This window comes from Formica exsecta, unplaced genomic scaffold (genome assembly GCF_003651465.1).
Source record: "Formica exsecta isolate Colony F162 unplaced genomic scaffold, ASM365146v1 scaffold122, whole genome shotgun sequence".
Taxonomy (NCBI): Eukaryota; Metazoa; Arthropoda; class Insecta; order Hymenoptera; family Formicidae; genus Formica; species Formica exsecta.
The window spans coordinates 179686-205318 of record NW_021848556.1 but is presented as its reverse complement, the minus strand read 5'-3'; the positions used below and the strand labels follow the sequence as shown (position 1 = coordinate 205318).

At 40.0% G+C, this 25633-nt stretch overlaps 3 protein-coding genes and 1 pseudogene across 4 annotated transcripts; 3 read left to right on the top strand and 1 right to left on the bottom strand.

Moving 5' to 3' along the window:
- Positions 1-1299: 1299 nt before the first annotated feature.
- LOC115244986 (profilin) lies at positions 1300-15117 on the bottom strand. 2 transcript variants are annotated; one of them, XM_029823038.1, is made up of 3 exons: positions 14872-15117; positions 5981-6250; positions 1300-3312 (listed from the first exon to the last, which is right to left on the bottom strand). In XM_029823038.1, the coding sequence occupies exons 1-2, from the start codon at positions 14980-14982 to the stop codon at positions 5981-5983; spliced, it is 381 nt and encodes a 126-aa protein (XP_029678898.1). In that variant the 5' UTR covers positions 14983-15117; the 3' UTR covers positions 1300-3312. The 2 variants fall into 2 exon arrangements, with proteins under 2 accessions (XP_029678898.1, XP_029678891.1); XM_029823031.1 differs by having other exon boundaries at positions 1300-3384; positions 14872-15113.
- A 598-nt stretch (positions 15118-15715) lies between these two features.
- LOC115245216 (ribosome biogenesis protein BMS1 homolog) lies at positions 15716-19627 on the top strand. Its single transcript, XM_029823424.1, has 2 exons — positions 15716-16557; positions 16696-19627. The coding sequence occupies exons 1-2, from the start codon at positions 15716-15718 to the stop codon at positions 19574-19576; spliced, it is 3723 nt and encodes a 1240-aa protein (XP_029679284.1). The 3' UTR covers positions 19577-19627.
- A 21-nt stretch (positions 19628-19648) lies between these two features.
- LOC115245540 lies at positions 19649-21923 on the top strand (annotated as a pseudogene).
- A 217-nt stretch (positions 21924-22140) lies between these two features.
- LOC115245609 (nucleolar protein 10) lies at positions 22141-25614 on the top strand. Its single transcript, XM_029824017.1, has 11 exons — positions 22141-22305; positions 22389-22434; positions 22658-22872; positions 23054-23190; positions 23373-23582; positions 23661-23889; positions 24013-24432; positions 24521-24803; positions 24899-25142; positions 25227-25323; positions 25418-25614. The coding sequence occupies exons 1-11, from the start codon at positions 22240-22242 to the stop codon at positions 25502-25504; spliced, it is 2034 nt and encodes a 677-aa protein (XP_029679877.1). The 5' UTR covers positions 22141-22239; the 3' UTR covers positions 25505-25614.
- Positions 25615-25633: the final 19 nt, after the last annotated feature.

Below are 25633 nucleotides of genomic sequence, written 5' to 3'. Positions count from 1 at the left end.
CGAGATTGTGATACGAGTACCTATGTAGGAGTCACTTCGTCTTTTTTTCGTTTTTTTTTTCTTTTTTATTACAATTATTTTACTTCAATGTTTATTCCTTCCTTTGTTATCAATAAAAATCGTTACATAGTAGTTTGGGCCGCTGCTTGGCGTCAGACGAATCGACAAGCAACCAATTATAGTAATAATAGTAGCAGTAGAGTAGAGTAATAGTAGTAGTAATAATTGATAGCGGTATCGTGTGTACATGCTGTGTGTATGTGTGTGTGTATGCGTGAGGTTGTTCACCGTGCATCGAATGAATACGCGCTTACAGATACACGGCAGGAATTCGCGGATACACCGTCGATTCATTTTCGCGTACGAGAGGAGGAATCCTCCTCCTCTTCTTCTTTCTCGGAAATGGATTCTCTCGCGCAGTCGATTGCCGACGAATGCCGCGTATAGTATCGCGTTTCTCGCTTTTTGTTTGTCAACCGTTTGTAAACGAAGGAGACTCCCCAAAGGCCGAGAAAACCGACGCATAGGATGCGAAAGCGAAAGATAAGACGACGCGACCGCGCGATGCTGACGTCGGCGAGTCGAGCCAAGATAAGAAGACCGCGACAGGGGGATAAGAGCGCGAATAAAAACACTGATCAGGACCGATCCTCGCGTGCAAATGATAATGAACTCGTTATCCGACGTAGAGACGTACGAAGGGAGTCGGACGGAGGCTTCCGGCGATATATCCTATCGTACATCTTCTGTTGACGGAATGGTAAAGAGTTGGTCGGAGAGAAAGGAGTATATAAAATATATTTTATATTAAAAAACAGAGTGAAATAAAAAAATATTTAATAATTGCGAAACATTAATAACGAAATATTAATTTCGGCGTTCTCATGTATAAATGCATATTAATGATTGAAACTAGATTAGAGACGTCTTTATAACCGAAATATAAACTAATCGAGAAAAAAATTTATCCTCTTATTACGCCGTTATCCCCCCCTCCCCCTTCTGCTCGAACTTCTCGAAAGCTGACACTAAAGGTAATCTTTATTAGGCTCGTTTGCTGGACCTTTTCGAGAAATCTCGCTATAGCTCGATATACCTGCGAATGCATCTGCTGTGTAAAACACTATTCTCGCATGCACGCGTAAATGTGGCTGTACATGTGCGTGTAAATGTGTTTATAAATGTCGGTGTGAATGTGTTTTTTTTTTTTTTATGCGACTTTCTCTCTCTCTTTCTCTCTTATTCTCTCTCTCTCTCTCTCTCTCTCACCTTTTCATCGATAAAAATCTCAGCAGTTTATGACACATCGTTCGCCATTTTGTTTTATTCTTCTTACACATAGCAATAATAAAGACAGTAAATAGCTAAAAGGACCGTATCAATTCTTGGGGGGATGGGGGAGGCGGCCAGGATTGCGGCCAATCCGTGCCGTATCACCCGCTGCCGCATGCTCGCCCGCATTGTCATCGTTTTATCATCATCATGTTATTATCGCCGCCGCCATCGTTATCGCCATCATTATACTTTCGCATTTGCTCTCTTCTCACTCTCTCTCTCTCTCTTTCTCTCTACCTCTCGCTCTCTCTCATTCACCTCTTCCTCTCTCTCTCTCTTTTTCTCTTCTCATCTTCTTCGGCTCGCGCAGTCGATTTCAAAATCAATTCCTTTTCCATCGATTTTTCCGATCATCGATCATTCTTTTTATCTCTCACTCTGCATCTCCCATTCGCACTATCCCTTTCTCTCCCTCGCTCTCATCCCAAACGTTCCTCATACTTGCTCTCTCTTTTTCTCTTCCTCTCTTTCTCAACCTTACCAAATTTCCCTAATACTCGCTATACCTTTTATTCTCTCTCTCTCTCTCTTTCATACTCTCGCCCGCGCGCTCACCCTTTCGTGCCCTACGAAAAAGATTGTAAGCCTAACACACAATAGTTTATTATTATTTATTATCATTACTTCTTATATTTAATTCATACGTGTATATGTGTGTGTATTGTTTTTTTTTTTTTTTTCGTCAGCGAAACACCGCGTAAGCGGTCACAAAAGTTCGACGTGTCGCGCTCTTTCTCTCTTTTCCACTCTCTTATTCTCCATCTCTCTTTCACGTTTTCTCTCTCTCTCTCTCTCTCTCTCTCTCTCTCTCTCTTTGATATTCGTCAATCGATCGTCGATGTACTTTGTGCGCGCGTGAAGCTGGGTGCGTGAACGAAGCGGGTGTGTTGAGTGTATGATACAAGAAGAGATCGCTTCCGCGTACGCCGCATACGCGTGACCCGCGGACACGTGTCCTCGAAACGAGGACAGCCAAATTTCTCGCGCGGAAACGACCGCGCTTCCCCTCCGAAGAAAAAGCTGAACGAAAAGTGGAAGATGCGACGTCTCGCGTCCAAAGAGCCTCGCTGCTGGTCGCTTTCGTCGCGCGACAAATTGCGACGCGCGCTTCACAATCCATCGCGTTTCATGCTTTTATTTTTCCGATGGGAAAAAGACACTCGATCAGATGTTGTGAGAAAAGATCGCGAAGAATTCGTCACGCGCGTTTGTCGCAATTTATCGCGCTCTTTCGAGAATAGCACGCGCGCGGATCGCTCGCAAATCCTACACAATCGAATCCCGCGACGTCGATGTCATCACGCGTGATGCACAATATCATTCTATCACCGTACGGTATCGGCATTCCGGTATTGATCGTTGCGCTATCGATTTTCATCCGTCATCTCGGATATGCGATCTCGCGCATCGTCACAGCCGTTCGTTCGCGGAGTTTGCGAGCATAGAGAGCAGGTGTGTGGCACAATGATATCGGGATATCGGCATAACGATCATACGTGCCGATACGTTTTTCGACGTTCGCGCTTGTCACGCACCACCGAGTACACGCGCCTACGAGGATCTTAACTGTAGATGCTTAAGTACGTATACGTGTTTTGTCGTTTGTGAGAGAAGAGCTCCGAAAAGGATTAAAAGGAGGCCGCAAGAATGTCAGATTGCGTAAAAGAAAGGAGAGGGGAAAGGGAAGAAGGGTGCATCTCGTTGTTTACGTATGGTGCATGCGTAGATTCGCGCGCGTGCCTCTTTCTTCCCGTTCTCTGCGCGTCAACTCCAAAGGGTGGAAAAAAAAAGGGGAAAAAAAAAAGAAACAGAAATCGAAGAGAAGAGATTGATGACTGGAGCAGTAATGATAGTGGTTACTACTGTCGTCGCTCTGTGTGTTGTTGCTGTTGTTGCTGTTCTTCATTCGTGGGTTGTCGCGCGGCAGGGCTTGCGGCAGTTCCGGCGCGACTCGCGCGGCATGGCGCATTCCATTCGCTGTTCATTAAAATAATCGACCGATATCGTTTATTATTAATATTAGATATTTGTGTTGGGTCCCAGAGGTTACTGCAACAGAAAGCAGGATTAGAGTGCGGGTTAGTCGGTTGCGGACGTGATCGCGTAATATTATTTAATTAATCGCGAGATTAGATATAAAAATGGGAAGATTAGAACTTTAATCTCGCGGCTTATATTGATCAGGAAAAAAAAAATGTACAGTTCAAAGCCGCAAGAGACAGTCCATTTAATTTATATCATCGGAGTGTAATGGAATTGATAAGATAAACACGCGGTAGTCGCGACACGTGGAATCTAACGTTTAGCTTTACAAAGATACAATCGGTATCCCACTTTCTCCTTTACAGTGACAATCGGAGAATTTTTACATCGGAATTTAATCCATATTTTCTTTTTTTTTTTAGATGCGATTTTAACGCGAATAATTATTTATTCGCGAATAGAAGCGACATTCTTCGCGTTCTTCGTGAAAAAAGAGAGAAAATATTTATCATGTCGCGACTGATACGAATACGCAAGTGCAGCGTGATTAGTCATCGCGGCAAGCTGATATCAAGCTAAAACGTTCGCCGAGAATTATCCGCGTGAGTCACGCAGAGCTGTGCGTCGTGTCGCCTGAAAACCGAGCGTTCTCGAACACCGCCGTGTCACCAAGATCATTTGTTCGTCGCTCGAACGTCTCGCGACGAATGGACGATGACGTGGAAAATTCGCCTCGTCATACTCTCACAGAAGAGCTCGATTTCATTTTTCTACGAATATTGTATGAAAGATTCAATAATTATTCAACTTACTACAAGATATAAGACTAACTAGCCAGATATTTAACGTCGGAAAATGCCGCTCATATTTTGGTAATTTCCGGAAAATATTGCAAACGACTTTCTAAATTATTTCTAATCTCATTATCAACAATTTAAATTATCATTTAAATTATTTAAATTCCGTTATACACGTCTCATTAATAGGCGCGTTATTTCCTCCGTTTCGAGTAACGCTGTTGGTCGTTCATCGTTCGATTATCGGAATGCGATATACGGATATTTGTTCGCGTACACAAGCGAAGCATGTATGCACACAACCGGCTTGTATTCGAATTTGCGATACTGGAGTATCAGGGGCGCGAGTAATCTATGCTGACAAAGCGCTCACAAAGTGCAATCGTATGTTGAATCCCGTCACGAGAAATAACCGGGTAAAATCGATTTTTTATACTGTTTTATATATATAATTTTTCGCCCTACATATGCAGGCTGTGTTAAAATTCGAACATTTTGCATGTAGACAGATATGATAACATGTAAAAATATATCGTGTGTATAACATATTAATCAATTGTACTGGATATATACTATAATAATTATATTATATAGCTCTATTATGATAAAAATATTAGATTTATATAGACTCTTGATCAATGTTTATAATCGTGAGAATGCTCGAGTCATTATATAAAGAAGTCGATAAAAGCTCGGATAAGTTTACCTAAAGGGTAAAACTTTCGATAAAGCGACAGACTCTAGAAAATTCAAGTCTAGTCGTTCGGGAGTACTCTCTTTTCGAATAAATGCGCGTTGTCGATTACAATTTACGCGAATTACAGGAACGTAGACGAGTGCGAAGCAACGACCCGATGGAGGAGGAGAGAATGTTTTCCACAGTTATGCTTGACAGACGCGCGAAAACGCAACGGAGCGCACAATAGGAGCGTCTCTCTCCTCGCGAGTATGTCGCGGGATGCGCTATTGAGTGACAAGCCGATAATGATAAGCCCGTAATACACGACGAGCGGCTGCGGCAGGGAAACTCGTCGGTTAAATCGATGCGAGGGGGAGTCGTGAATAAACGTCGCGTTAATCAGCGACGCGGACCGGCACCCGATTTCGCACGCGGATACGTTTAGTGACGGTGTCTGAGCGAGAGATGTGCATGTACAATTCAGGCAAGACAGCTCATACCGTGAGACCTTGTCTAACTCGTTCTACGAAGAAACATTTGATAAAATGAAGAGCATTTCGTAAAATTTTACCGCCACGAGTCTGATGAATCCTGACGATAGGAGCCGAATTAAAAAATATTTGGCAGTATTAAAATATATCGCGCTGAATGATCGGAAATCGAACAATTTCGATGAAGAATGAATTTTACTCGATCCGAAATTTTTATACAAATTTTGTATAATATATAATACTCTGATATAAAATAATAATATAAATATAATATTTGAATATAGAAGATAATAATTCTCTTGAAAATAATAATAATACTTTATTAATTTGCTAAGAATATTCGTGGTATCGTTGACCTGTTTAAATATCTTAGTACTTTCTATAATAACGCAGATTCTTTCACGTATTTGTAAAGTTAATTAAATTTCATCATCAGGCAGACGCAGCGAATACAGGATCGAAAACTTTTGTTCGTAAGCGAGATTGGAAAGATCCCTCGAGCGCGAATTTATAAAGGAGGTAGATTAAAATATCTCCGCTACCTATATCTGCGCGAAAGTAAGAATCTCTGTACAAATTTAAAATACATATTTTCGAAACGAAATATTTCCCGGATTTCTCGCGATAAGATAACGAAATCGCGATCGCGACGATTTATTTCGAGGATTAAAATGTCTCTTTATTATCATACTGACCTAATAGCCGCAGGACACGAGGTACTCGCCCAGTTTTTCAACGACAGATGCGGCCTGTTGAGGCTGTATGGGGTCCTCGTATAGGGAGACAACTACGGCCTGCGTCGTCTTCATGCAGTGTACGCCGATTTTGCCAAGTTTTGCCCTTATCACACGGTCCGTGCCTGATAGGTAGATATACCTGCTGCCGGCTAAGGTAACGCCCGACGACGTCAGGATGTCCTGCTCCTCGAAGCTCTGCACTAATTTCGCGAGCTCTTCTTTACTTACCTGAAAATAGAGAGAAAAGCCTCTTATATTATCAGTGATGGCGCAGTGACAACGTAATAACGCGTTTAAGCTTTTCAGAGGAATGTAAATCCCGGGAGCTACGACCATCCACGTCATATAAGAGAATATTATATTATTATTATACGAGATTATAGGACGTACGTTACAAGACTTTGGTTTAGACATTCGTTAAATTTAGAATAAAGATTCTTTAATTTAAAAACAAGACACGCACTTTTCGAATAAAAATCTATTATTTCTCAAAATTAATCATAAAAATCTTATGCTGTTATACACACAAAATTAATATATAAAAATTATTCTTTTATATAAAAGTTAATTTAAAAATAATATTCATAAAAAATGAAAATTTATTCTTTTAATATTATTCTTTCCACAGAAAAAAACTGTCAATGAAAAATTCCTCAACGAAGAAAATGAATGAATTGAGAGAGAAAGAGAGAGAGGGAGAATAACGGGAGCAGCTATCCTTTGCGGCTTTCATTTATTAGTAAAATACGCGCACATCACGCGCGCTTGCGACATTATCTATTATTATATCACTGCGAACCGTGATGTTGACTCTTGATTACGCGAGAACGAGCACACCGGTACTTGTGGCAATCTGCAAACAAACGATCGTCTCCCGTCATTCATGCTGAATACACACATACAAGAGTGAATCTGTGTTGGAACCTAGGTATTTAGAAATACTACATTCTGTCTATTTCTCTATTTTATTCTCGCACAGATGTTCCCGAACCTTGCAAATGTATAAATAAGCATCTGCGCGCATTGTCTATCGAAGAATGCTTCTTTATGATCCAATATAAATCGAATCGTTTCCACCTCATTCCCATGATTAAAGGACTTAAAAAATTATTTTTAAAATTAGATACATCAGAAATATAATAAAGATTTAAATATCGCATTATGGATTCGTTCTTTTGAGATTAATTCGAGGGATATAATTATTTTGTTTTTCATTCTGCATTTCGATTCTCACTGAGACTTTTAAATAATTGCGAAATTATTTTGGGACTGATTAAATTTTAAGGAAAAAATTTAAGTAATAATACAAGAATGTTAATTACGCGGAAATACATCTCTTTGATGGAACAATCTCGTGTATCTCGAGCAATCGATAACATACCCAGCCGCAATTATCGAGTCCGCGATCTGAGGTATCTCAAGATTATCCGAGGATCAAACTTATGTATGAAAGATGCAATATCGTCGATGCACAGATAACGTCACTGGAATTTTCATAAGAGCAGAATTAGTTGCCAAACCAGCATCATCTCTCCCCCCCCCCTTCCCTTCCGTGCGACGTTTCCTATCGAAAATTTATTTCTGCGAAAAGTTTTAAGTTCGCTATCGAGTTGTACTTGCGATATTACTTGAGAGACACAGCATGTCAAATGAATTCCGCGAAATCCACATGCTAATCTATTTTTTATGCGTGTGAAAAAGCATAGCAAACATTGTTGACACCTTCTGCCCTTTTTTTTCTAAATCTGATACAGGATTATTAATGTGCGCATGAGCAAATAGAAACGTCCCGTAATTATTTATCGTTAAATTATCATAATCGTTTGTGCTCATGAAATTATTGTTAATAATGTCATCACGCCAGAGAGTTGTGCTTGACGTCCCGGCTACTTGGAAACAATGTAGAGTTTTTTTCCACGGTAGTATAAAACAATTCTGATTATAAATAACTTGAAAATATAAGATGATTCATGTTATTGTGAAATATGTTGAAGTTGGGGCAGTTAATATATCATTTCATGGCTCGCGGATAAAGAAACGATCATATCGTATTTTTGAAGTTACTATTTTATATTTTAATGTTATTGCTACCTGTGGATAAAATTTAAAATTACATCGTCGAAATAATTAATATGAAACATTAAACTCCAATGCAATAATGATATTTTTTTCATATTACGAAGAAATCATCTGCAAATTCTAAGAATGTGATGAAAAAAGAATTTGTTCCTCTATTGCTGGCGATAGATGCGATAAAGGAAGACTTAAAAAAAAAACATCGCGATGTTCCCGGGAGGGATATCTTGGAAATATATACACGTGACAGATCTCCGAGAAAAGATCACAGATTTCAAAGTCAAGTGTCTCAAAGTCAATTACTCCTTTAACCTTTTGTATCTGACGGATAGGCTGACATGGACGAGAGATAATGAACGATAAGAGTCACATAATTCATGTCAGCGAATCGATCGTATACTACTGCAATCGAGAATAGTTACATAAGGCTTGATAACGACGAGCCTTGTCGAAGCTGACACATCTACAGTCTTAACGAGTTTCTCTCATTTCGCAAAAGCAAAAGCGACACGATGTGAAATGGCTCGATGGCCCTCGAACTTTTTCCTCCGTCGATTCTTCAGTCACGGATTTCTTTGATGAATTTAGAAAATGGATTTCTTTTCAACACGGAGGAAAACTCGATAAATTCTGATGTAAATAAGCGTCTCCTTTTTCTTCCTTCTAAAGAGCGCGCGAAGAGCTAGCTATTCTTCACGAGACGTTGTAAGAGAGAGCTATTCTCTCCATAAAGAGTGACGTAGACGGATAGCGTCCGTGAAAGTGGATCGATGCACGCCTAAATGTCCACGGCGCGTTGCAGTTAATCCGGGATGATCTAAGACGGCCTTGAACTATAAGTGCATCCGATTACGAACGTCTTTGTACGGCAGACCGTCGTCTTCTTTCTCACGCTCATGCTCACGCCCGAGGCTTGCTTTGTTGTCCCTCGCATGCTATTTCCGCCGAAACGTCACATTAAATACGTTCCGGTAAAGTTCAAAATACGCTTCGCGAAAATCGGATCTTTTTGACAAAATTCTGTCGAAGTTGTTTTCTCTACCTCGATAAATAACAGTGCTTTATTCTTTGATCAATTTCACGTAACGGAACTTACTTCAGCGAAATATTGATTTATCGCTAAGCTCTCTCTATATTTAAGATTATTTAATAATTAAAATAGATACGACAAGCTTTTTTCGTTGAGGAATGGATTTTGTATAACTTGACGTAGAAATAATTAATCGAGAGAAAGAACGTTTAACTTTTGCATTTTCCGCTCACGATACGTAGAAAAGATTTATCTCTCGTTATCCTCGCTAAGATTCACTATTTTAATGTGTGGTATATGAAAAAAAAAAAAAAATCTTTTTAGTGTCTTCTTTAATTTTCTTATCCTAATATACATAATCGCAATACACGAATCTGCAAAGTGTATTTAATTGCTTCTTAATGTCACGTATTATCATCCGCTCGGCGTAACGTTTATGAGTCAGAACTATATGATTACGTTTTTCCTTGGCTTGCGTATCGATAACGGAAAAAAGCTCGTCCCACGTTTATCAGCGAGCCGATAAAGTACGCCACACCATCAAGAATATCTTATCCTGTTGCGCGTTGGCGGGAAAATAATGTCCGCTTTCTGTTTAACTCTAGCTTGTTTCTCGCATCGTCTCGGTGATGACAATGCCGTTCGTGCATATTTAATTATTTCGCTCGCTTACTATATTTTCGAAAAATCACAAAAGATGTCAAAAAAAAGCATAGATGAAAAGCATAGACGTAAACCTAAAACTGCTAAAAAAGTTTTTATAAATCAAACATCTTCTTTTTTCAGAATTTTGTTATAATTTCGCTTGATATTAAATATCATTATTGCAGAATAAAGTTTAAAGTCATCCTTTTATTAATTTTCCAAAATGTATGACGAATAAAAAATTGTATCTCGAAAGAGGAGACTCTAAACTCGCTTCAAGCGTACGAAGCGTGGGAAGAGAATAATAATATTTATAATCGTGCATAGAGAGAAGTTCACTTGAACATTCGCATCTGATTGCGCGATCGAAACGCATCGTTCGAGAACAATTAACTCGGAGTCATCGAACTTCGACAAGCTGTCTCTGCAACAACTGTATGATCGCGAAGACGCTAAACAAAATTCCGCGACTCGTTTTGCGCTACTTATATTTAGCAGCGTCCGGACTTGGGAGATATTCTCGTCGGGCCAGACGAGAATAGTGTCCCCTCTGGCATATCGATTTGAGACGGTTTGAGAATGCTAAACCAGGCGTGTGAGTCATGATAAGACCCCGAGATGGGTGACACGGGCCCACCTTCCGGTGTGGTACGGCCCTGAGAGCGATGAATCATTCGGTCGAAGCTAATGCTTCATATTCTGGTTTAATCCTTCAAGTACAAACGTCGAGATTAAGCCCGTAAATTTTTTCTTAAACGATAAGATTACATAAAATATAATATTTTATGAACAAATTATATAAAAAAAAAATATATATATATATATATATAGATCTTTTAAAAATATATTTATGTATAAGGACACAAGATAGCTAATAGCTTGATACACTATAGTAATGTCATTTTATGCTGATTGATAGAAAATAAATCAAGATTGTGTATCATACGGTTGCAAAAGTTCAAAGAGAACATTTTCGCAGCTAAAAGGTTAAAAGTTTGTCGATCCGGTTTGAACTGGTTTTACAAGCCGGATTAACGAACACTCTCGTCAGCTTGATCCTCTCTCGTCAATCGAGAAAATAAATTGCGATAATTAACACCGAGCTAATCAGGAAGGAATTGTAACTTTGTAGAAACCCTCCAACGGTGAATCATATTAATCGTGTGATAAATGCAAGGTATGTTCCTTCTATGATTTTATTTTAACTATGGAAAAAATAATCAATTTTTAATTCTTCTATCTTTTTCATCGATAATTTTCGAATATAAACTCTAGAATGCAATAAAATCTTATCGCTTGCGTCAATTAAAGTAAAACTTTACTATTATAACTTATCTTTTGGATAAAATTACGAGCACAATTCTTCAGATTTTCAGAGATGTTTGAGATACAAAGAATGTATTAAATATTAAATAATATATATTTTTTTTAAACTGCACACTACGAGATATACATACATATATATAAACAGAAATAAAAAATAGAAATATATAAAGGAATAAAAAATTTTATAATACATATATGTATATTTTAAACTGCACACACACAATAAAAGGACTCTAATTTGCTGCATAATAAATTTTATCCTTCGTTATTAGGAGCGTTACTAGTTTCAAGACGCGAAAAGAAGGCACACGATCGTTCTCTTCCATTTAATCTCAAGGAAATAAAATTGGAGCCATTCGATTAATAAGGTCGTGTCTCGCGTTCGTAGCCCGTCTCGAAGTACCCGAAGAAGTGATTCCAGCACTGACGTTTCCGTCTTATAAGGAGTGCTAATTTATATATCCGATCTCGGCGAAGGCCTTGTCCCGAATCGGGCTCCTCGATGCACCCGGTTTCGCGACACAGCACTGCGAGAGATTTTGCCGGCCGGCATCGCCATTTTTGCGACCGGAAAGTGCGCGCGGGGCCACAGGCTGCAGCTGGCGGTGACCTTAACTCCCGATCTCTCTCGTCTAGCCATGAATTCAGTAAGAGTAGCCATGTGTGACCGCACTCCTAACCTATCCTAATCTAATCGACGACTGTCCTGCGAGGGAACAGTTTCCGCGATCAGCTAAAAGCTACTCCATTCTCTCTGCTCTGTTTTGCTTTTGCTCTTCAACGAAAGTTTTGATATTCTCTCCGTCGCGTTTCTAATCTAATCTATATAATATATAGCTATTAGAAAGAGAAAGAGAGATAGAGAGAGAGAGAATTTTTAAATATAGTCTCTCTTATATAAGAAATTAGATTTAATATCGAGCTTTTGATGTAATTCTTTTTTTCTTTTCTTTCTAGCCGTAATGCTACATAATTTAATCGCTTCGGGAAGAATCACTTAAATATATCAATCAACTTTAATATTTTATGCCGAGAACGATCTCTTGATAAAAAGAAAAAAAAAAGATAAAGGAACCACATTTTTTGTCTGGAAGATAAGAATCTCTTACTGTTATATACTCTAACCTCTTTCTCTTTCTGAAGTCGCAAAGAGAATTTTTCTTAATCCTCTATTCCCTTAATCCTATCAATCGACATTCAACGATTCAACAATCTCCACCAGTTTTGCATCCATTGTCACGAACGTAGACATCACTTCCGCATGTCGGTGGCATCGAGATCCGAACCGGTTTCAATGCCAACTTGGCGAGAAGCCGAAGTCTTTCGCGATGATTATCCCCGCTGACAGGTTTACCGACAGGATTCGCGACGAGTTTCAGAAAGTGCAACGCGGAGGGCGCGTCGATCACAATCGCTTTCACTGCGATTCGAAGAAAGAGAGACGAGAAGAAACATATTTTTTATTTTTTTTTTATTTTCCTTTTTCAAGAGTCGACCATTGTGCGACAACGAGAGAGTCGCGATAGAAGTCTGAGCAAAATATTAGGAAAGACGGGGTTACCGTGAAGTCGAGAAACGTCCTAAACGACGAAAAAATATCTCTCACACGTGGTAATTGACGGGTTTAAGATTCGCAATGTGCCGTGTTTTTCCTGTAATCATCGTTATTATTAGCCTCATGATTTGAAGACGCACGAAACATCACCTTGCAATTGTAGCTAATTTACATTTTCGTACAAGGAAAATTCAAAGAGAATCTGGATTTTTCTTGAAAATATTTATTTGGACAAGAATCATCGAGTAACTTGCAGTTGCGTGAAACGAAATGGAGGATTATGAAAGTCCTATAAATATGACTACACTCTCTCTGCATATATATATATTATATGCAGAGATAACAATTTACTAGGAAAATAATTTTAAAAAAATATTAAATAACAACTATCGATTTTAATCATAATCGTTGATAAAAATGTCTCTTTGAGGAAGATTGTCGACTTTGTCCTTATCAAAGTGCGGATTAAGAAAGGTAATAAATTTATCAGACGTTTCGCTTTTATTATTGCTAAAAACCAGCAAAGCATGTAATGTAAAATGAAACGTATGTGACAAACAAAAAGATTAATTAAAGTATTTGACTTTAGCTCGAAAAAAATAAAATGACGAACGACAAGTAGTATCGTCAACACTCGACGGTAATACAATATCGATAATATCCGGAAAGCTTTATTAGAGCCGGATACTCGTGACGAAACACCCATCGGGGATTGCGGAAAGAAAAAGAAAAAAAAAAAAAAAAAAAAAAAAGAAAGATCATCCCACAGTCCCACTCGGTCGCACAACCTCTCTCGCGCCTACGTGCCTACGCTCGTCGGCCAGGCTAACCTAAAAATTCGATTCGCCCCGTCCGGCGGATGCTCGTTCTCGCCCGGAAATCCTCGCGGACTCACCGATACTACAAGCTTACACGTCGACCGCGATCGTGCTCGGTCATCGATTAAGAAACGTCGTGATCGCAGACAATGGACCACCATTTCCACGTCGCGATGCGACAGCGCAACGTGCCCGGCGCGTTGATAGAAGGCGGCCATGTTAAGCGTCGCCATCGTCGCCGAAAAAACCGTTGCATAGATTTCGAGAACGAGCGAGAAAGCGTGCGTTATAAGCTTCATTTCGGAAAAATCGTGTCTCCGCACAAACGCCCATCTCTTTGCCGAACGATGGGAGATCGCTTCCTCGTCGTAAGATTCGTCGCGTTTCTCCCATAGGTGTGACGCAAGATCATCGTCATCGTCGTCGTCGTCGTCGTCGTCGTCGTCGTCCCGTCGCTGAAATCATCGGCACCGGTTTTTCGAAGCGCCGCACGTCCCGAAGGCGGGAGGAATTTTTGAGCGAATACCTATTGCCACACCCTGTCCGAGGCGCTCGATACACGAATCGATCCTCTGCCGGCTTACTCACGCGACGCACGCCCCATGTGCTCTCGCCGTCGTCGATTTCGACGGGGAAATCGTCTCGTCGACGAGGGCACTCGTGCACTTGACTCGAGTCGATCGATTCGTCGGGCACCTCCGGGGATCGTAGCGCAAGAGAGATAAATAGATAGATAGATAGATAGACAGATAGAAAGAGAGAGAAAGATGGAGCTAGCCGGTCAGAGCGAAACATGTCCGCCGCCCCCGAGAGCGTGCGACCCCGTCCGTCGTCGTCTCCCGCGGACTCTCGCGGAAGCCGACGACGATGACTCGACGGTCGCCTCGCGACCGGCCGGCCGGCTGGCTGGCGAGCCGGATACGTCTACGTGGCACTTGCATTTCGGGGTTAGAAAGTCCGACCGACGGACGGACGACATGCCGCGCGACGCTCGGTCGAACCGGTTCGTATACAGGGAGCTCGAACGAAGGTTCGGGCGAGCCGCGCGGACGATCTCGCCGGAGCATCTGTCCTCTCTCTCTCTCTCTTTTTCTTTCTCCTTCCTTCTCGCTCTTTCATTGTCCTCGCGCTTTCTCTGTCTCTTTCTCTCGCGTCGACAAAGCGCGTTTTACTCGCGATCGAGGAGGGCTCTCTTTACTCCGCGCACTTTCCCTTTTATCGAGGGGGCGTGCTACCGGCTGTATGATGCTTCTCCCTGCGTTCTTATCCGCCCCGTCACTCATTCTCTCTCTCTCTTTCTCGCTCGCACTTCAGTTATTTCTCATTCACTCGCTCTCTCTCTCTCCCTCTTTCTCGCGCGCGCGTTTGTCGGAGTATTCTCTTTTGAAATTGTACTCACTTCGAAGCCCTCGGATTTCGCCCATACGTTGCCATCGTGTCCGGCAATCGCCGCTTTGGTAACACATCTCGACGCGAGCAACTGCTTATCAACGTAATCCTGCCAGCTCATTTTTGAACACAAGGGGGAAGGAGGCGATCGAAAAACTGTTCACACTACGCCACACTAGACGACCGCAACCCGTCACCGACTGTCTCGTCTCGCGACTACCGATACGCGGCTCTGAAACGCCGGTCGTGCTGCCACCCTCCTCACCTCTCTATCCCCGCCGCCCCTCCCTTCGACGATCCGCCGTCACTCGCCGAGTCGTCCTTCGCACGGCCTGTGCTGTCGCGCCCTCTAACGGATATTTCCATAACCAATGGTTGTGTTCTAGGGATATTCGGATAATCGAATTGTCAAAGTATTTTACTATTCGATATTTCGATCGTTTGTATTTATTGGCTATCGAATAGAGATTTTTTTTAAGTCCCGAAAATTATTCTAATTGATAGCCAATTGTGTGACATTGTTTCGCGCAAATTGTCAAAAAAAAAAAAAAAAAAAAAAAAAAAAAAAAAAAAAAAAAAAAAAAAAAAAAAAAAAAAAAAACCGTTTTACTTGGAAACATTTCTAGTTTGATTTTGCTATAGAATTTTTAGTCCACTGACAATCTATTATATTTATATAATCATAGCTTTAAGCTTTCTAGGCGGGACGGTCTACGCAACTTTAAAAGACTTTTTAACCGCACGTGTTTGAAATAACATAACCTAAAATTGAATTGGATGATTAAATGTTAAGATGTACGTGTATTAAGTAACTTTTTCGAGTTTGAAGCAAGTCTTATAAAAAAGGAAAAACAATGGACGATGACACAGTAAAACATAAGAGTCATAGAGATCGCAATGCGGGCCGCAAGGCAGAAAAGAAAAAGGCTAAAAAGGAACAGGACACAACATCGGATAAACCGAAGAATCCGAAAGCGTTCACATTTAACTCCGCGATTAAAGCAGAGAGAAAATTTAGGCGCAAGCAAGATCTCGAAACAAAGAAACAGCACATACCTTTAGTTGATAGAACACCCTTAGAGCCGCCACCGATCTTGGTGGCTGTGGTAGGTCCACCGAAAGTGGGAAAATCTCTGGTTATTCAATGTTTAATTAAGAGTTACGTCAGACAGCCTCTGACCAATATTCTTGGTCCGGTCACTGTCGTGTCCGGCAAGAAACGAAGAATCACATTCATGGAATGCAACAATGATGTAAACAGCATGATCGATATTGCCAAAGTGGCAGACTTGGTGCTTTTGCTGGTGGATGCCTCCTTTGGATTTGAAATGGAAATATTTGAATTTTTAAATATATGTCAGGTGCACGGCATGCCCAGAATAATGGGTGTTCTCACTCACCTGGATTTGATAAAGAATGCGAAACAAATGAGGAAAACCAAGAAGACACTGAAGCATCGCTTCTGGACAGAAGTGTATGCTGGTTCCAAATTGTTCTACCTGTCTGGATTGCTGCACGATGAATATCTTCGTACGGAGATAAAGAATTTGGCGCGTTTTATATCGGTTATAAAATTTAGGCCATTGACTTGGCGCACCACTCATCCCTATATACTTGCTGACAGAATAGAAGACTTGACATCGCCAGAATTAATTAGAAAGAATCAAAAAGTTGACAGAACTGTTAGTCTGTACGGGTATGGATAAAAATAATTTGAATTTTTTATTTTAAGTTATGCTTGTATCTGAAACATATTTTTAAAGTAATCTATATTTTTATATATTAAAATTTTAATCATATATTTTTAAAAATAATTCATGATATTTGTTTCTAGGTATGTCAGAGGAATTCCTTTGAACAAAGAGACATCCATTCATATACCAGGTTGTGGGGATATGAGAATCAAGGACGTGAATTTTCTACCGGATCCCTGTCCACTTCCAGAACAGATAAAGAAGCGAGCTTTAGTGGAAAAGGAACGACTAATTTATGCCCCGTTTTCCGGCGTCGGCGGTATAGTTTATGATAAGGATGCAGTGTATGTGGAATTGGGCGGAAGCCATTCTTACAAGGACGAGGATACAGGATTAGCGGGCGCTCTGATGGATACGCAGGAGACGCTTGATCAGAAATTGCAACACAGCGAACTGCAATTGTTCAGTGATGCCGCGCCGATAAAGTCAGAGGACGTGAATGAAAGCATGGCTCCCTACTCGGGCGAATTAGTAATGGATAATGGAAGGATTCGGCGGAAAGTAATATTTAATGATGAAGCAGGTGCGGGATCTGAGAATGTCCAAGACGAAGATGACGATAATGATCAGGCGAAACATGAAAATGAAGACGATGACAACGATGATGTCGATGATGACGATGAAATAAGCGAAAATGATGAAGATGACGATGAAGATGAATCCAGTGACGAGGAAATTTCGGGAAAACCAAATGGAAAAGCCGTTAAGAGAAAAAGTAATGAGGAAGGCAATGTGAGACAGAAGAAAAAGAAGAAAACTTCGATTAATGCAACTATTGAAAATGACAATCTCGATGAATCTGAATTAACGGGCGATCAGAAAAATGATTTTAAAAAAAGTACAGATGTATATCATTCCCTGAGTAAGGAATCAGACAAACTGATAAAGAATAAGATTTCAGAAGCATTGAATTTTCTAGAATCAACTAAGGAAAATTCGAAACAGAACAATGAGGACGAAAGTTTTGATGAGCTCAGTGATGAAGACTCGCGCGCGGGATTAGAGATGAACGATCAGGCTAGTGATTTCGAGGAAAATGCATCCGAAGAAAACGGAAAAGACGATGAAGAAGGAGGAGAAAAAGATGACATTGAGATGGACGAAAGCGAAGAGGAAGTCACGGACGAGTTAAAGTGGAAGAGAAATTTAGCTAAGAAAGCGAAAGAAGCGTTCGTCAATCGTCAACAGAATAATGTGAATTTGATGAAGATGGTTTACGGCGTATTTGACAAGAGCGCAAATGTGACGGAAAAGAAGAAAGAGGAGAAAGATAATGAGAAGCCTGACGATATAGGCGAGATATTCCGAGTGGTTCAAGAACAACAAAATCAGAAGATACACGAGCGAGAATTGCAAAATCAAGAAGAGTCTGTTTTCTTTTCTACAGAGAGCTCACGCGATTGGCTGGAAGAGGAGAACAAAGCGCTAATAATTAACCATTTCGTGACGGGTAAATGGAAGGAATCGGAGGATGCCGAGGAGCTTTTGAAGTTGGACGACGAGGATCTATACGGTGACTTTGAGGATCTGGAGACCGGAGAGACGCACAAAGCGGAAGACTCAACTCCTAAGGAGCTATCGGCGGAAGAGGCGGAAGAAAAGAAAAAGCTTCTGGAGAAGAAGAGAAAACTGAAGGAGCAGTTTAACGCGGAGTACGATAATACGGAAAAGAAAACATACTACGACGAGTTAAAAGCCGAAGTGGAAAGACAAGCAGGTATCAACAAGTCCGAGTTCGAAGGACTGGATGACGATGTCAGAGTCCAGCTGGAAGGTTATCGTCCCGGCATGTATGTACGTTTGGAGCTCGAAGCGGTGCCGTGCGAGTTAATCACGAATTTGGATCCAACGTATCCAATAATCATCGGCGGCCTGTTGCACGGCGAAGAGAACATCGGCTACGTGCAGGCGCGAATCAAGAAGCACCGATGGTACTCGAAGATCCTGAAGAGTCGCGATCCGCTCATATTCTCTGTGGGTTGGCGTAGATTCCAATCATTGCCAATCTACTCGAAACTGGAGGACAATCTGCGCCATCGAATGTTAAAGTACACACCGGAGCATGTGGCGTGCATTAGCCATTTTTGGGGCCCGATCACTCCGCAAAGTACTGGAATTTTAGCGATACAGGACGTCGCGAGTAAGGAACCGGGTTTCCGTATCGCGGCGACCGGTTCGATCGTGGAGTTGGACAAGAGCACGCAGGTGGTGAAGAAACTCAAGCTTACCGGCGTACCCATGAAGATCTATCGCAAGACCGCGTTTATCAAAGATATGTTCAATAGCGCGCTCGAGGTGGCCAAGTTCGAGGGCGCTCGGATCAAGACAGTCTCGGGTATTCGCGGTCAGATCAAGAAGGCGGTTGCTAAACCGGAGGGCTGCTTCCGCGCTACGTTCGAAGACAAAATCATGCTAAGCGACATAGTATTTTGCAGGACATGGTATAAGGTCGACGTGCCGCGTTTCTACAATTCGGTGACGTCGCTGTTACTCCCGCCTGCGGAGAAGAATCAGTGGCGAGGAATGAAGACTACGGGTCAGTTGAAGCGAGAGAGAAACATTCACGCCGTGGCCAACACGGACTCCATGTATACGCCGATTACACGGGACGTCAAAGTGTTTAAACCGCTGTCCATTCCGCGCAAGTTGCAAAAGGAACTTCCGTACAGGGATAAACCTAAGCTCCAATCCGTACCGCACTTGCGCAAGTCCAAGTTTAAACAAGGCCGAGTTGCCGTAGTACGCGAGCCCAACGAAGAGAACGTCGCGCGTTTAATGAGGATGATCAGGACGAATTACGCGAAGAAGCAGAAGCAGACAAAGGAGGTCATGACGAAGAGGATAACGGCGTACCAGGCGCGAGTAGCGGAGGAAGAAGCCAAAAAGATGAAGAAGCAAAAGCAGATGAAGAAGGAGATATTTAGGGATCTCAGTAAACTAGAAAAAAAGAAGAAACGGTGAGATTCCTAAGGAAGGATATGAATGTATATAATAACGTGTTAATAAAAAAAAAATGTATTTAATAATTCTAATAAAACTTCGATTAATGCAACTATTGAAAATGACAATCTCGATGAATCTGAATTAACGGGCGATCAGAAAAATGATTTTAAAAAAAGTACAGATGTATATCATTCCCTGAGTAAGGAATCAGACAAACTGATAAAGAATAAGATTTCAGAAGCATTGAATTTTCTAGAATCAACTAAGGAAAATTCGAAACAGAACAATGAGGACGAAAGTTTTGATGAGCTCAGTGATGAAGACTCGCGCGCGGGATTAGAGATGAACGATCAGGCTAGTGATTTCGAGGAAAATGCATCCGAAGAAAACGGAAAAGACGATGAAGAAGGAGGAGAAAAAGATGACATTGAGATGGACGAAAGCGAAGAGGAAGTCACGGACGAGTTAAAGTGGAAGAGAAATTTAGCTAAGAAAGCGAAAGAAGCGTTCGTCAATCGTCAACAGAATAATGTGAATTTGATGAAGATGGTTTACGGCGTATTTGACAAGAGCGCAAATGTGACGGAAAAGAAGAAAGAGGAGAAAGATAATGAGAAGCCTGACGATATAGGCGAGATATTCCGAGTGGTTCAAGAACAACAAAATCAGAAGATACACGAGCGAGAATTGCAAAATCAAGAAGAGTCTGTTTTCTTTTCTACAGAGAGCTCACGCGATTGGCTGGAAGAGGAGAACAAAGCGCTAATAATTAACCATTTCGTGACGGGTAAATGGAAGGAATCGGAGGATGCCGAGGAGCTTTTGAAGTTGGACGACGAGGATCTATACGGTGACTTTGAGGATCTGGAGACCGGAGAGACGCACAAAGCGGAAGACTCAACTCCTAAGGAGCTATCGGCGGAAGAGGCGGAAGAAAAGAAAAAGCTTCTGGAGAAGAAGAGAAAACTGAAGGAGCAGTTTAACGCGGAGTACGATAATACGGAAAAGAAAACATACTACGACGAGTTAAAAGCCGAAGTGGAAAGACAAGCAGGTATCAACAAGTCCGAGTTCGAAGGACTGGATGACGATGTCAGAGTCCAGCTGGAAGGTTATCGTCCCGGCATGTATGTACGTTTGGAGCTCGAAGCGGTGCCGTGCGAGTTAATCACGAATTTGGATCCAACGTATCCAATAATCATCGGCGGTCTGTTGCACGGCGAAGAGAACATCGGCTACGTGCAGGCGCGAATCAAGAAGCACCGATGGTACTCGAAGATCCTGAAGAGTCGCGATCCGCTCATATTCTCTGTGGGTTGGCGTAGATTCCAATCATTGCCAATCTACTCGAAACTGGAGGACAATCTGCGCCATCGAATGTTAAAGTACACACCGGAGCATGTGGCGTGCATTAGCCATTTTTGGGGCCCGATCACTCCGCAAAGTACTGGAATTTTAGCGATACAGGACGTCGCGAGTAAGGAACCGGGTTTCCGTATCGCGGCGACCGGTTCGATCGTGGAGTTGGACAAGAGCACGCAGGTGGTGAAGAAACTCAAGCTTACCGGCGTACCCATGAAGATCTATCGCAAGACCGCGTTTATCAAAGATATGTTCAATAGCGCGCTCGAGGTGGCCAAGTTCGAGGGCGCTCGGATCAAGACAGTCTCGGGTATTCGCGGTCAGATCAAGAAGGCGGTTGCTAAACCGGAGGGCTGCTTCCGCGCTACGTTCGAAGACAAAATCATGCTAAGCGACATAGTATTTTGCAGGACATGGTATAAGGTCGACGTGCCGCGTTTCTACAATTCGGTGACGTCGCTGTTACTCCCGCCTGCGGAGAAGAATCAGTGGCGAGGAATGAAGACTACGGGTCAGTTGAAGCGAGAGAGAAACATTCACGCCGTGGCCAACACGGACTCCATGTATACGCCGATTACACGGGACGTCAAAGTGTTTAAACCGCTGTCCATTCCGCGCAAGTTGCAAAAGGAACTTCCGTACAGGGATAAACCTAAGCTCCAATCCGTACCGCACTTGCGCAAGTCCAAGTTTAAACAAGGCCGAGTTGCCGTAGTACGCGAGCCCAACGAAGAGAACGTCGCGCGTTTAATGAGGATGATCAGGACGAATTACGCGAAGAAGCAGAAGCAGACAAAGGAGGTCATGACGAAGAGGATAACGGCGTACCAGGCGCGAGTAGCGGAGGAAGAAGCCAAAAAGATGAAGAAGCAAAAGCAGATGAAGAAGGAGATATTTAGGGATCTCAGTAAACTAGAAAAAAAGAAGAAACGGTGAGATTCCTAAGGAAGGATATGAATGTATATAATAACGTGTTAATAAAAAAAAAATGTATTTAATAATTCTAATAAGACCTCCAAAAATTCTTATTCTGCGCAATATATATAGTCTCATTTCAACCAAAAGATAGAAAATATTAATTTTAGAATAATATACATTCATTGGACGATGAGTTTTTCGAACATACCGATTAGTGATCGAATAGAGAATTTCTAGAGTTCCTAGGAAGTTTTTTGCGTGAACTTTTGGCAGTTGGCAGTTTGTTTTCATATCGTCTTGCGTTGTGCGTTGTGCGTTCATCAGCATTCATCGAGCGGCGTTGAAATTAATCCCCACGTGCTCCCACGTTTCCAAAATAGAGTTTGTGCATCCCGGCTAAGATGCAGGTTTCCGCACCAAATAATATAAAAATTTACAATCTTAGCGCTGGGAAATCTCTTCCTGAGGTAAAATTATTATGATGTACATGTTTGCGTCAAATCGTTTTAGGTTAGCATAGAATCTCATTGTGTATTTTAATGTTTTACAGTGGTTGTCTGAGCGAAAGAGAAGAAGTTTATCAAAAAAGAATGTCGGTAAGAGGGAATTATTAATTAATGTACAAAAATTTATCAAGTTATGCATATTTAGAGTATTTTATATAGTATACATATTATATATATATAAGTATATATAATAACTTTAAATATATATTATATATAGAAAGAATATACTATAACAATTCGTAATTTTATACTAAAAAAAATTGCTTTTACTTTTTTTCAAAATATATTTAATATTGTAATTGATTATTAATAGATATACGACGACGTATCGATCTTATCCAAGACTTTGACATGCCTGGTATAAGCACATCTCTTAAGATATCAAAAGATGAGCAGCATATCCTAGTAACAGGCATTTACAAACCACGTGTAAAGTGTTTTGATGTTCATAATCTGGCATTGAAATTCGAGAGGTGTTTTGATTCTGAGGTGGTCGCTTTTGAAATATTATCAGATGATTATAGTAAAGTAAGTACGAATGTTGTGAAGAAAAGTCTTACATAAAACAATTTGTATAAATTAATTTTTTACTTAGTTAATTGTACTTTGATTTTTTAACTCTGTATAAAAATTTGCCAGTTAGAATAATGCTTATAAAATGATTAAATAATTGGAATAGTTTGCTTATTTTTATTATATCTTATTCCAGTTAATATTTCTGCACTGCGATCGCCATGTGGAATTTCATGCTGCACATGGGAAATATTATAGGCTCAGGGTACCAAATTTTGGAAGAGATTTGAAATATCATTATCCATCATGTGATACTTTTATTGTAGGCGATAGGTCAGTCCCCCAAAAGCTTTGTATGATTGCATATATCTATACTATAACTGTCATTTAAGTAAATTTATATATGTATACATATATTATTAATATAAATACATACATTTATATATATATATATATATTTAAAAATGCATATATCTTTGTGAAATACAATAGAAAATGATTATATCTTTTTGCAGTAATAAGATATATAGAATAAACCTTGAACGTGGTCAATTTCTGCAACCGTTTGAAACGGAAGCGACATCGATAAATAAATGTGAAATAAACCCGTTGCATCACTTACTCATAGTTGGCACTCAGGAAGGAAAAGTTGAAGCTTGGGATCCAAGAGCCAGGAATAGAGTGGGTGTACTTGACTGTGCCTTACACTGTATTACTCAAAACAAGTAAGACATAAGAATAGAAAATTTTACTTTTTTTCAAATGCAACTCCCAAATTAATACAAATTAATACAATTTATTAGATTAGAAACAGTTCCTGCTATTACAGCATTGAAATTTCAAGGAGGTTTGAATTTAGGGGTTGGCACATCAACAGGACAAGTACTATTATTTGACATAAGGTCTAGTAAACCATTTTTGGTTAAAGATCATATGTATGAATTGCCAATTAAATGCATAGAGTTCCACCAAAAGATGGATCTTGTTTACTCTATGGACAGTTCTATAGTGAAAATATGGGAGAAGGATACTGTAAGTGAAGTTTCTTCGAGTTTTCATGTTTTTGTTGAAATCTCAAATTATTCCATAAAATCATGATTTATTATAATTATATAATTTCATTATAAAATTATTATGTGCTTTATTTTTTTTCAGGGAAAAAATTATACTTCCATAGAAGCTCAATATAACTTTAATGATTTATGTGTTATACCAAATACCGGAATGCTTCTGATGTCTAATGAAACTACAAAGATGCAAATATATTACATTCCTAGTCTTGGCCCTGCTCCTTATTGGTGCAGTTTCCTCGACAATCTCACAGAAGAATTGGAAGAATTGAATTATGACATTATTTATGATGATTATAAATTTATAACCGAGAAGGAATTGGATGAATTAGGTCTCTCACATCTGAAAGGCACTAATTTACTCAGGGCTTATATGCATGGTTACTTTGTAGATATACGATTGTATAGAAAAGCAAGAGATGTAATGAAACCATTTGAATTTGAAGAATATAAGAAAAAGAGAATCCGCGAGAAGATTAAAGAGGAAGCTGTCAGCAGAGTACAGGTATCATTTAATTTAATCTTAGTTTATATATTTAGTATATAATATATTAAGATTTGCATTTTTTTATAACATGTTTTGGAATGTACAGGTACAAAAGTTACCAAGTGTAAATCAAGAATTGGCATTGAAGCTGATGGATAACACAAGCATTAAAAACAAGAAGAAACAAGCGTCTTCTAATCTACTGAAAGACGAGCGATTTAAAGCTCTCTTTAGTAATCCTGAATTCCAAATTGATAAAACTTCTGAGGAGTTTGCTTTATTAAATCCTGTCATTTCTCAACTTGATAAAAGTAAAGCTAAAAAATTAAGGCAGCAATTGGTACAAGAGGAAGAGGTACAAGATAAGCCTGACGAGGATGAACCACAAGGTAAAAAAAATTCAAAATTATATTTTTTGTGAGAGGAAATTCTTTTTCATATATAAAAAACTTTCTATACTGAACCATTTTCCTTTTTAATAAAGGCAATAGCTCGGATGAAAGCTTTATACATGATAGTCCTGACGATGATAGTTCAGATGATGATAAAGGATGGGTTAAAGAAGTGCGAAAGAATTATCGATTAATGAGAAAAAATGAAAGAGAGAAGGAGCAAGAGAGTGACGACGAGGATAATAATGCGACTACAAAGAATGAAACAGAATTAGACGAAATTAAGCATGACGTAAAGTTCCAAGAGGGTGGACTGGAGAAAAAGAAACAGAACAAGTAAATATGCTATCTTATTTTGTTTTATATATTATAAGCGTTTGCATTATTTTAACTCTTATATAAAATTGTAATGTTCCATAGAGCGACATTTGGTGAGAGATTGGAAAGTGAAGAGACACATAACGTTAAAGTGTCCGGTTCGCGTGGTAGCAGAGAGATGACCTTTGTTGTTGGAAAGGTGCGTCTATTAATATTTAATTTAATCAGAATATATAAAACAATATCGATGTATTCTTTATTTTATAATTTTTTTTTTTTTTTTACTTATATAGAGAAAACGATCCGCGGAAACGAGACATCACCGGAAAGAATACAACGTATTACGACCTGCAAGAAGTATTTTCAAGAAAAAATATTAGTTTACAAATTAATCCTAATGTTAAATGCCCTTTTCTATTAAATTTGTTTGTAAATGTTGTAAATAATTTTTCTAAATGTAAATATATATATATAAAAATTTTTATCTATTCATTATTTGTTTCAATGCA

Bases quoted from the DNA above. Each gene is read 5' to 3' on its own strand.
- LOC115244986 (XM_029823038.1), bottom strand. From the start codon at position 14,982: ATGAGCTGGCAGGATTACGTTGATAAGCAGTTGCTCGCGTCGAGATGT. The intron at 6,251-14,871 runs GTGAGTACAATT...CTCTATTTTCAG, and splicing joins CGAAATCCGAGGGCTTCGAA to GTAAGTAAAGAAGAGCTCGC.
- LOC115245216 (XM_029823424.1), top strand. From the start codon at position 15,716: ATGGACGATGACACAGTAAAACATAAGAGTCATAGAGATCGCAATGCG. The intron at 16,558-16,695 runs GTATGGATAAAA...ATTTGTTTCTAG, and splicing joins AGAACTGTTAGTCTGTACGG to GTATGTCAGAGGAATTCCTT.
- LOC115245609 (XM_029824017.1), top strand. From the start codon at position 22,240: ATGCAGGTTTCCGCACCAAATAATATAAAAATTTACAATCTTAGCGCT. The intron at 22,435-22,657 runs GTAAGAGGGAAT...GATTATTAATAG, and splicing joins TTTATCAAAAAAGAATGTCG to ATATACGACGACGTATCGAT. The intron at 24,433-24,520 runs GTATCATTTAAT...TGGAATGTACAG, and splicing joins AAGCTGTCAGCAGAGTACAG to GTACAAAAGTTACCAAGTGT.